This window comes from Pseudophryne corroboree, chromosome 9, assembly GCF_028390025.1.
Source record: "Pseudophryne corroboree isolate aPseCor3 chromosome 9, aPseCor3.hap2, whole genome shotgun sequence".
Lineage (NCBI taxonomy): Eukaryota > Metazoa > Chordata > Amphibia > Anura > Myobatrachidae > Pseudophryne > Pseudophryne corroboree.
In genome coordinates, this window is record NC_086452.1 from 176,843,562 (window position 1) to 176,856,005 (window position 12,444).

General features: G+C 43.3%; 1 protein-coding gene across 1 annotated transcript in view; it reads right to left on the reverse strand.

Annotated features, from left to right (window-relative positions):
* The window catches only part of LOC134958768 (calcium-activated chloride channel regulator 1-like), a 195,581-nt gene that overhangs the window by 78,824 nt on the left and 104,313 nt on the right, over positions 1-12,444 (reverse strand). The window contains exons 8-9 of the mRNA XM_063941504.1: positions 10,709-10,883; positions 5,287-5,393 (exon numbers count right to left, since the gene is read on the reverse strand). Coding sequence (XP_063797574.1) covers positions 5,287-5,393; positions 10,709-10,883 — 282 coding nt within the window. The remainder of the gene's footprint in view (positions 1-5,286; positions 5,394-10,708; positions 10,884-12,444) is intronic.

Genomic DNA, 12,444 nt, shown 5'->3' on the forward strand with positions numbered 1-12,444 from the left:
ACTGGGTGTCATGCTCGTTGCCAGGTGTTTCATGCACTGGGTGTCATGCTCGTTGCCAGGTGTTTCATGCACTGGGTGTCATGCTCGTTGCTAGGAGGTAGTCCTTGTTGCTAGGGCTGTGCTCCCAGTGCCACATATGACCCCAGTGCCAGATATTCCCCCACGGTGCCAGGTACTTACATGCCCCAGTGCCAAATATAGTTGTCCCCCCCATGTGCCAGGTACACATATACCCCCCCAGTGCCACATATGCCCCCAGTGCCAGATATTCCCCCCCCCAGTGCCACATATGCCCCCAGTGCCAGATATGCCCCCAGTGCCATATATTCCCCCCCAGTGCCAAATATGCCCCCAATGCCATATATGCCCCCAGTGCCAGATATTCCCCCCCAGTGCCAGATATTCCCCCCGTGCCATATATGCCCCCCGTGCCATATATGCCCCCAGTGCCAGATATTCCCCCCAGTGCCAGATATTCCCCCCGTGCCATATATGCCCCCAGTGCCAGATATCCCCCCCAGTGCCATATATGCCCCCAGTGCCAGATATTCCCCCCCAGTGCCATATATGCCCCAGTGCCAGATATCCCCCCCCCCCAGTGCCAGATATTCCCCCCAGTGCCATATATGCCCCAGTGCCAGATATCCCCCCCCAGTGCCAGATATTCCCCCCAGTGCCATATATGCCCCAGTGCCAGATATCCCCCCCCAGTGCCATATATGCCCCCAGTGCCAGATATTCCCCCCCAGTGCCATATATGCCCCATTGCCAGATATCCCCCCCCCAGTGCCAGATATTCCCCCCAGTGCCAGAAATGCCCCAGTGCCAGATATTCCTCCCCCCCCCGTGCCATATATGCCCCCAGTGCCAGATATCCCCCCCAGTGCCAGATATGCCCCCAGTGCCAGATATTCCCCCCGGTGCCAGAAATGCCCCAGTGCCAGATATTCCTCTCTCCCCCCCCCGTGCCATATATGCCCCCAGTGCCAGATATTATCACCCCCCCCCACCACCCCGCCGCTTTTTGGAGGGACACGGAGGGAACAGCTCGTCTCTCCTGTGTCCCTCCTGCTGCATCATCTCCGGCGGCCGCGGGTCTAATAGGGGGAAGTGCCGGTTCGTGAGCCAATTAGAGCTCACGGACGGCACTTCCCCCTATTAGACCCGCGGCCGCCGGAGATGATGCAGCAGGAGGGACACAGGGAGGCGCGCTGTGTGCCCTCCGTGTCCCTCCAAAAAGCGGCGGAGGGAAGGAGACTGCAGACTGACATGCGGACGCTCGTCCGCATGTCAGTCTGCTGTAAATCAGTGGCGCCCCCGCAGCCCCTCGCCCCCAAGCCACCGCGAGGACTGCGGGGGCAGTAGTTACGCCACTGGCTGCAGGGTTTTTGGTATAAGTCAGGGGACTGAAAATGAGACGCAGTGATTTCTATAAAAATCACTGCATCTTTTTCACGTACCTCAAGAGTAAGTCTGATTTTTCCTAAAATCGTTATTTTTAGGAAAAATTTCTGGACTTGCTCTGGCACCCTGGAGGCAGCCCCCATGAGAACTAATTAAGCAATTGGAAGCTTCCAATTAGCTTAAATAGTCTATAATTACTCACCTTTTAAAGCGAGGTCTTCTTCCAACGTCGGGAGCTGGGTCTTCTGCAGGAGCGGTATGTGAGGTGTTTGAGTGTTTGCAAGACTGTATGAGTCTCTGTGAGTGTGTAAGTAATGTGTGTGTGTCTGTGTTTGACCCCCCTGTGTGTGTGACCCCCCCTAGCAGGAGTGGAGGCCACCAGGAGCCAAGGAGACCCCCGGAGACGGTTTTCTATTTTGACAAACTCTGTGACCATTTTTTTTATTGGATACTGTGGGTATCGTGAGCATGCATACCCATGGTAATCGAAAAATTGTGAGCGAGGTAAGCAAATTTTTTACTTTGCTAAACGTCACTCCCAATTGAATAGTACAAATAATATGCACTAGTCAACCGCGTTGCTTGAAATCGAGAAAACGTTTTTTAGTGTGTGGTCTACAATGCGTTCTTCTAAAGTTTACTGTATCCTGTAAGTTTACTGTATCCTGAAATTTAACTGTATCCCGAAAGTTTACTGTATACTGTGTTTTTCTGTGTTAGAAAGAATTCATTATAGCAACTAAATTTTGGGCAGAATTAAAATTGGCAAGGCTTCGCTTCAATATACAACCCAAAGGTGAAAAGCACCCCTACTCAATGCTTTTTTCTATGGAAAAAAAATTACAACTTTGACTCATTATCCCTCTACAATCTGACCATTTATCAAAATGATGTGACCTTATTGCACATTTACATCACACACCTTATCGAGTGACACCTGAACCATCAAAATTGGTGCTGTCATTGCGGAGTAGTAACTATAACAAAGTAAATTGCTTAGCTGAATTAATATATTCATAACTTAATTTTTAGTTAGATGTAAAAGTGTGTGATTTTTTTGTCACAAAACGTATTAAATATGTAGTTACAAAATAAAAAAAACGAATTGCAGCATTATTTTGCTCCAAAACTCCAATTTGAAAAAACTCTTGCGCTATAGTTATATAATTACAAGATATGGCTGACAAGAATGACAAACTCCTGATAAATTCAAAATATATTTACTATTGTATAAATTATCATATAATAAAACAAGACCGGTCTTTAAAACATCAAAAAATAATAACAAATATGTATACTTTCTAATACATGGAGGTGGACTTAAGCATACTCTGTGCACAGACGTGTAAAAAAACAAGCTCTATAGCTATATGGCTTAATGAGGTCAAAGAATGTTTTGAATCAAGTGTGGCTGCTGGTAAGACCCATATATTAATTGTTCCCAATGGATAGTCACTTTGTATCAAAGATCTTTATGATGTGAAGATCCAACATGTAATAATAGAATGGATATGAGCTTTTTGTAACCGGAAACTTTACGTGAGATGTGAGCAAGTGGTATCAGCACAAATGCATCCCGACGACCACCGCAGTGGCTTGGAGCTGCGGGAAATAAAGGCACCTGCAATGGCGCCCGCTGTGATTTAACCTGCTCAGTCGCGATGCTCCACGAGTATCCACCTCTACGTGCCGTTTGCAGGCACCGGTCAGCGGCTCCTCTTTGTATGAAAACAAATTACAGGCAGAAGAATGCTGCAGCCAGTTCGTGATATGGGTCTAACTTCAGCTGGGGTCCAACAGAATCAACTTCTGACGCGTTTCGCTCCTCCCACAGGGGCTTCCTCAAAGAATGAATATCTACAGTCCAGGGACCCTTTTTATATGGCTGGTATCAAATCTACATAGGAATCTTCATACATAACGAATTGAACTTCCCTCTTTGGAATCGAACTCCCAACCCAATCGTTCAAGGTCTAGATTTCTACTAATCTCCCATCTTCCAGATGCCATTTCTAATGTAACTCAAGAATGATGTTAAACTCTGGTAATTGTACAATTACCAGAGTTTAACATCATTCTTGAGTTACATTAGAAATGGCATCTGGAAGATGGGAGATTAGTAGAAATCTAGACCTTGAACGATTGGGTTGGGAGTTCGATTCCCAAGAGGGAAGTTCAATTCGTTATGTATGAAGATTCCTATGTAGATATATTAAGTATTTTTTAATTTTTTAATTTTTCATTGAAGAATTCAATAGTTTATTTGAAATAACTATTGACATATAATGAGTTGCCATTTCTCTTTATAAAACATTTGGTGTCGAGATTTTCCGTGATTCAAGCATAGTAATGTGTGTCATAGTGATTGTTTAACTGATGAGGGATTTTTTCTATATAAGCTTTAACACAGTGCAACGTATTTGGGTGGAAGAGATAGAGGAGTGGTAACGTAACGGGATAAGAAGCAGGAGGTCGTAGGTTCGATTTACCATGTAGACTAAAATATTTATATGTTTTATAATAGAGGAAAGCTCAAATGCATTATAGTTTGCATTTTTGAAGCATTATATATAAAACATTTTTTACAAAGCGGGCACTGAAACTTGTTTTTTATGTATATGAGTATATTTATTTGTATGAGTATAATTATTTCCCTAAGATTGTATTCAGAAGTTTAATTAATTTAATTTGAGCAAGGTATATATCCTTTGCACATTGGGTTAATAGGACTGTTAGGAGTCTCAATTAAGGAGGTTGGACTAGGAGGTGGCTAAGCAGGTGTATTAACAGGTGATGTGAATTCATCACCCAATTTACCAATGGCATTTGATACCAGCCATATAAAAAGGGTCCCTGGACTGTAGATATTCATTCTTTGAGGAAGCCCCTGTGGGAGGAGCGAAACGCGTCAGAAGTTGATTCTGTTGGACCCCAGCTGAAGTTAGACCCATATCACGAACTGGCTGCAGCATTCTTCTGCCTGGAATTTGTTTTCATACAAAGAGGAGCCGCTGACCGGTGCCTGCAAACGGCACGTAGAGGTGGATACTCGTGGAGCATCGCGACTGAGCAGGTTAAATCACAGCGGGCGCCATTGCAGGTGCCTTTATTTCCCGCAGCTCCAAGCCACTGCGGTGGTCGTCGGGATGCATTTGTGCTGATACCACTTGCTCACATCTCACGTAAAGTTTCCGGTTACAAAAAGCTCATATCCATTCTATTGTTACATGTTGGATCTTCACATCATAAAGATCTTTGATACAAAGTGACTATCCATTGGGAACAATTAATATATGGGTCTTACCAGCAGCCACACTTGATTCAAAACATTCTTTGACCTCATTAAGCCATATAGCTATAGAGCTTGTTTTTTTACACGTCTGTGCACAGAGTATGCTTAAGTCCACCTCCATGTATTAGAAAGTATACATATTTGTTATTATTTTTTGATGTTTTAAAGACCGGTCTTGTTTTATTATATGATAATTTATACAATAGTAAATATATTTTGAATTTATCAGGAGTTTGTCATTCTTGTCAGCCATATCTTGTAATTATATAACTATAGCGCAAGAGTTTTTTCAAATTGGAGTTTTGTGGTTAATTGCACTTGGGTGGTCCAGTGTAATTTATTTGACCTGTGAACCCCAGGTCATTAACTTTTTGCAGCTGAGTTTTACTATATTCAAAATGTTTTTTAACAGAAAATACTATTAGCGCCCGATATAAAGAGATTATTTTGCTCCACCAAATTCAAAAAAGATGATGACATAAAAACCGCACATACAGTAAACAAGAGATTTCTCCACTCACAATTATCAAATGAAGTATTGCTGAATTAATGCAAAATAAATTCATGTTAAAGCAATAGCCCTATGATACCTGGATAGGCTGCTGAGTCACATCACCATTTCCATTTGAGATTTCACTGAAGGCATCTATCAAGTCATTAGCATCAACTTTATCACTTGCAAAATGTTTTTGTCCCCCTGAAAAACAAAATATTTTGTATTACTATATACAGGTAAAGATTGGTCAAATTTGAAGCTTGATATTAACATATTTTTATAGGGTGGTTAACTCATATTTGTCTACTCTCTTAATTTTGGGGAGTCCCCACAATTTCCTGGGACAGCAAGTTACCCTTCCCATCCACCAAATTATGAACTGAGTGGGACAAAGTGGAGTGATCACATCATTAGTCCTTTTACATCTTTGCTCGGTGCTCTACAAGTCATGTTACACATGACGCATGTGTGCCATGTGACTTGGTTGCGCCGAGCATCTTTTTTGCATTTTTTTGCGAAAATGCGTCTTAGACGCAAAGTAATATAATATGACACACACGCAGCTTCTGCTGATTAAAATGATATGCAGCATGCCTATATTCTGTTGCGTGACTGTCACTGTATTTGCATACAAAATGTTATGTATCGTGGCATTTCGAATGCAGATAGAGCCACAATTACACACAGAATATAGGGCCTCATTCCGAGTTGATTACACGCTGCCGTTTTTTGCAGCGCAGCGTTCAGGTTACTATTGCGCATGCGCATGCACCGCAATGCGCAGGCGCGTCGTATGGGTACAAACAGCATTGTTGTTGTACAATGCTTCTAGCACCGATTCCATTCGCAAGGAGATTGACAGAAAGAGGGCGTTTATGGGTGTCAACTGACCATTTTCTGGGAGTGGTAGGGAAAATGCAGATGTGTCCAGGTGTTTGCAGGGTAGGTGTCTGCCGTCAATTCCGGGACCGGGCAGGCTGAAGTCATCGCAAGGGCTGAGTAATTTCAGACCTACTCAAAAACTGCGAAAAACTTTTTCATCCCGCTCAGCTGCACATGCGATCGCACACTTGCAAAGTGAAAATACACTCCCCCGTGGGCGGCGACTATACGTATGCACGGCTGCAAAAAGTAGCTAGCGAGTGATCAACTCGGAATGAGGGCCATAGGCATGTCGCATATCATTTTAATCAGCAGAAGCTGCTTGTGCATCCTTTTACATTACTTTGCATCTAAGACGTATTTTCACAGAAAGAAAATTCAAAAAATGCATACACACAGCAGAAATTATGTAAAGGAGCCAGTGGTGGCTGCAGCCCCTAGCTGGAGCTCACACCACATTGTGCAGGGTGGAGTGGGTCAGCATATATGAACATACATGCAGGGATGTATGTAACATATGTGCTGGCTGCAGGTTCCTGGGGATCAGCAGCACTGCATGTCTTACAGCAACTGCTGAACCTTGGACGCTGCATTTGGCTCCACTTTCCTTCAAAGTCCGCCCCCAGACAATTGTGAAAACTAGTCAATGGGAGCCGGTGGGTGGGCTAACAGGAGTGTAGGCAGAGCCGGCCCTAGCCAATTTGATGCCCTAGGCAAAATTTTGTCTGGTGCCCCCTAGCACCGCCGCTAGTTCTGCATCTGACGCAGCAACACTGAGGCAGTGGGGCCCACCGGGGGGTTACCCTGTGGGCCTGTTCAACCCTGCATAATGGCACACTGTAATGCCCATAATACACGTAATTCCACACTGTAATGCACCTTACACATATGCCCCACATTAGTAGTGTCCATAATACACATAATGCCACACAGTAATGCACCTTACACATATGCCCCACATTAGTAATACTTGTAGCTTTTTTGATAAAACTTACTTTTGCTTGCTGGCGTGCTTGCAGTCAGTGTGTGCGCCCATGCAGCTCCCAGGATCCGTGACTGCGTTTTGTGAGATAGGGAATGGCAGGATGGGTGGGTGGGTGGGTGCATGTTTGCGCTCACACCCGTTAAAGGGGCACCCGTACAAGGGATGTGACCTCACAGGGTATACCATCCTGGCAGGGGAATTTTACGGCATGGACTGACTAGGAAATAAAGTGTGGGGAGAACACATGCCCATGTTATATCCCTGCAGACACCTGGGGTTTGCACAGGGATAAGGGACACACACAGGATGGCAGGGTCCCCCTCCCGCATGTGCACAAACAGTATAGGTGATGTCAGATTAATGTGAAGCAATCTTCCAAATACACATGTGGTATCATAAGGAGCCATTTAGTAATAACCTTATATAGTCAGTGAAAATGTCACAGGTCTAGGAATTGCAATTACTGGGCTTCTGCTGTCTGTCTGAGATCTCACAAGTCAGGGGCATTCAAGCATGTCAGAGGGAGTTTAAAGAACTTTAAGGGAGAGTGTGCATTTTTATTTGACAAATGTAAACAGCAGTGTATACCAGTACTGATTGAATACATTTGGAAAGTAACAGTTAGTTTGCAGACTGTCCCTTCCAACTTGAGATACTGCAGGGACATGCTTGGATGCCCCTAGACATGCTTGGATGCCCTAGGCAAATGCCTAGCCTGCCTATAGCTAAGGCCGGCTCTGAGTGTAGGAGTTATGTTGCATGCTGAGTCCCGGGTTCAGTGGCTTGCAGCCAGCACATATGTTACATACATTCCTGCATACACTACTAAAAGGGACACGTGTATGGAAACAATTTTGTATCTGCAAAATTTGTGGTAATTATGCTACTTAGTTTGCAGGCTGCAGAGTTGAAGAATTGTTCCACTAGCAATGGACTGATGAAGTTGGGGCAAACTTCATAGAAGGCACCTTAAGTCTCAAGTTACGAGCAGAAACCCAACCGATCACCAGGGGCTTGGATTTGAGGACTTGTGAACTGTGGGAAAAATAGAGGCTTGAGCCTATAGAAGTGAGTAACAAACCTCCTTCCAAATCTTGGAGAATTGTCCAAGCATGGTATATGCAGCAGGTACAATAGCCATAGGTGAAGATAGGAATTCAGGAACATGAGGATGAAGTCCATACACTGTGCAGAAAGGAGTGGAACCTTTAGAGGAGTAGTAATGGTTAATGTGAGAGAATTTCACACAGGGTATTCATTTGGCCCAATTGTCTTCGGAAGAGGATACTGTACATAGAGTTGAAGAAATGTTTTCAAATCTTGGGTCACCTTTTTGGTCTGACCATTTGTTTGGGTGTGATAGGCTGAAGAGAATTTGAGTTTCACTTGTAGTGTGGAACACAAGGACCTGCAAAATTTGGCAACAAATTGCACTCCACGATCAGATGTAATTTCTGTGGCTAAACCGTGAATCCTGAAGATCTCTTAGAAAAACAGCTGTGCCAGTTTGGAAGCAAAGGACAGAACAGTCAGACATGTGAAATGGTCTGTCTTAGTAAAACGGTCGACAACAACCCAGATGGTATTATATTTGTTTGAAAGTGCTAGATCAGTGATGAAGCCCATGGAAAGGTTGATGAGGAATGGATAATGGTTGTACTATCATTGCCCTGCAGGAGCTTGGCATGAGATTTTGTGCTGCGCACACTCTACACAGGAAGCCGCTAATTCTTGCACATCTTGTTTGAAAGTGGGACACCAGTAGGACCTCTGAATACATTTGAGAGTCTTTGGACCCCAGAGTGCTTGGCAAAATGTATGTGCCCACTGTAGAGGTTTCTTGTGGAGAGCAGGAGTCACAAAGATTTTCCTTGGAGGTGAAGTAGGAGCCATATTGACTGCTGAAAAGATAATCAATGATGGGATGCTTTTCTGTAGACAAAGAATCTTCGTTCTGGACCATGGAATGAGAAAAGGCATTAGCTTTGCAATTTTTGGAGCCAGGCCGAAAGGTTACCTTGAAGCAGTGACGTGCGGGTCAAACTGGGAGAAAAACAGAGTCCATCTTGCTTGTCTAGGGTTAAGTCACTGAGCTAACTTCAGAGATTTATCAAGTCTGCAATAATTAAAACTGGATATTTAGCTCCTTCTAGTAAATGTCTCCACTCCTCCAGGGCAAGTAAAATTGCAAGTAATTCTTATTTGCCAATGGAGAAGTTTCTCTCAGATGGGAAGAGCTGATGAGAGAAAAATCCACAAGCGAAGGTGTTCATCTTCAAATCATTGGGACAAAAGAGAACCCACTCCTACAGCTAAAGCATCAACTTCCAAAATAAGAGGACGGGAGACATCTGGTTTTCTTAACACAGAAGCAGAGATGAAGACCTTTTTGAGACATTGTAAGGCTGATTTAGCTTCCTCTGTCCAATGAGATGGATCATGATTACGAATAAGAGCAGTTATAGGAGCAGCATGAGTTGAGAAGTTCTTGATGAATTTGCATTAATAATTTGTGAATCCAAGAAATCATTGCATCAGATTCAGAGTAGTGGGAAGGAACCAATTTAGAATTGCCTGCAGTTTCTTTGGATAAATCTGCAGGCCTTTTCCAGAAATAATGTACTGTATCTCAAGAAGGAGATTGAGGATACAAATGTGTCCTCATACATCCAGCCTCAATGGGATGAGATGCCTGGCATGAGTGAGCCACCTGGTCCTGTGCTACTTGTGAAATTAGCTTGATGGGTTCTGGTATTGGGAACTTGAGTGCATCTGGTAACCAGGCTGGAAATGGTAGTGTATAGAGTCTCTGGGATGGAACCGGTAACGCTGGCTTAACCAGGGTAGGACCGGTATAGTGACAGTAACCCAGCTGGAACCGGTAATGCAGGAATAACTGGACTGGAACTGGCAATTCAGGAGTAACCAGGTTGGGATCTGTATAGCAACAGCAGGGAGTACTGTAACTGACACAAGTCCTGCTGAGCCAGGAAGGCATCCAAAAGTAGTGACATTATAGTGGCAACTGGCCAGCACACCAAGAAAGGTTTAAATAGGGGCTACTGGTTTCTGATTGTCGCTCAGGGCCAGCTGAAAGGATGGAGTGTTCCTATTGGAGCAGCCACAGTCAGCTGACCAAACCCAACATGGTGGCAGTGGCACCCATGCACCAGAGGCGGTGAGAGTTCAGAGAGAGAGAGCCAGTGCAGTGTTGTGCAGCTCCGGAGCAGGACGCATGAGGATACCAGTGAAAAACACAGAATATCAGACCATCTATAGGGAGATACAGGAGACACATAAGTGAGTGACTTTACCCCTGAAACATGACAGCCCCCATCCAATAACTTGATAACATGACAGTGATGTTATCCATAAAGTATATCATGGCTCTCTCAGTCATCAGTTCTGAATATGAAGGAGCATTTATTGGTTATTCTGAAATGACACCTGAGACAGCATTTCCCACCACCATTATAAGGGGTGAGTTGAGTTAATTGACTTAGGAAAATTGGTGCTGCATTCCTACTGCAGGATTCGAGATGTTGGTGGACTGAGTGAATGTACTGCACTTATTCTGACATCAAAATACTGATTATAGAAGACAATTTTATTGAGAAGGGGATTGCCAGGCTTTGACCACTAAACTTACCAGTCATGTCTGCAATCTCTCCAAGGTCTTCTGATGCCTCAGACCCAAGTGCTATTACATGAATTATTGCACCACTCTCAGATATGCTACCGAAGCACTCCTTAAGATTATCCTCTCCATCTGTTACCAGTATTACTTCAGTGCCAGCTGAAGAACCATCAAGAAATGTATTTACCTAGGAAAACATTGATAAATAAATGCTAAATACATTGTATATTTCCAAAGTTAAGTAAACTTATTGCCTACTCCTACAGTATGAAATTTTGTTTGTTGATGCAACATAATTTTTTAAAAATGAAGTTTCCAACATAGGCTATAGTGGAATAGTGGTTATAAAATAAAAATAAATGTAATAATCTACTGTTTTTTCTGGGATTGTGAGTCAGTAATCTTTGGGTCAAACATACCATGTATAACTCACCTGCCCCAGCAATTCTTACACCTTGCCGGGACAGTCTCTGTAGGTACAGTATGCCGGGTCACGTATGCAGAATGGAAATGAAAGCACAAATTTGTTCTTTCAGTTCCACTAATAAAACAGTTAAACATATATATATAGAAAATGTAAAACTTACATTTCATTTTTATAATTCTTTGTTTTGGCAGGTCATTAATACAACATAACATTACAGGAACAAAAAGAATGAAAACAATGTTTTATCAAAGTCACATCCAGTACATTGTACTGAAGAATTCCTGAATATTTCACATTTTAAAGAATGGTTTGGTACAGCTAAAGGAAATAAGTGGAAGGAAGGACTGAGGTAGGAAAGGACACAGAGTAAGGATTATAAAACTATTTTTACGGTTACAGCCTGCTTTCATTACTTCATAGTAAGGGTCAAGGGCGTAGCCAGAACTTTGTGGGCCCCATACCAACATTTTGAAGGGGCCCCTACCCAAATGCTTCTAGGCAGACACCTCTCCACAGCAGTTGCTAATTTTATGCCCCATAATAATTAAGGATGAGTGTGTTCGGTTCCCTGAGAACCAAACCCCTCCGAATTTTGAGATCCGAGCCCGGATCTGAGTCAGGCTTTATTTTTTGCACCAAACTTGTATCCAAAAATGAGGCAAAATATCATCATCCCACTGTCGGATCTCACGGATTTTGGATTCTATATATAGTCCATATTCACTCTGGACTTGGAGAGTGCACAGTAAGGACGTGTTCCTTCTGTGCTGTATTCTATACAGTAATCGGTTAGGAAGGTTAGGGAAGGGGGGCAGGAGAGAGCAGAGGGGTTGCGTCACTCTGACTACTAGTTCTGTGGCTGCCGTACACTACTGCTATATATCCTCTGTGTGTGTACCAGAGCAAAAAAATATATTTCTATTGGTGCGTCTCTCAGTAACGACTACCAGTACTGCTGTACACTACTGCTATATATCCTCTGTGTGTGATCCAAAGCAAGAAATATATTTATATTGGTGCATCACTCTGACTACTAGTACAGCGGCTGCCGTATACTACTGCTATACGTCCTCTGTGTGTGATCCAGAGCAAAAAATAATTTCTATTGGTGCGTCACTCAGTGACGACTACCAGTACTGCCGTACACTACTGCTATATATCCTCTGTGTGTGATGCAAAGTAAAAATAAGGTGTGCTCTGTCTGCTGTATCTGAAAGGGGTGATCTGTCCATCAATCCAGGGACTCCGCCCCAGCGTAAAATTTAAGTAATAAAAGTTAAAAACAAAAAGCCTAAAATTATAATTATTAAAAAAACATCTA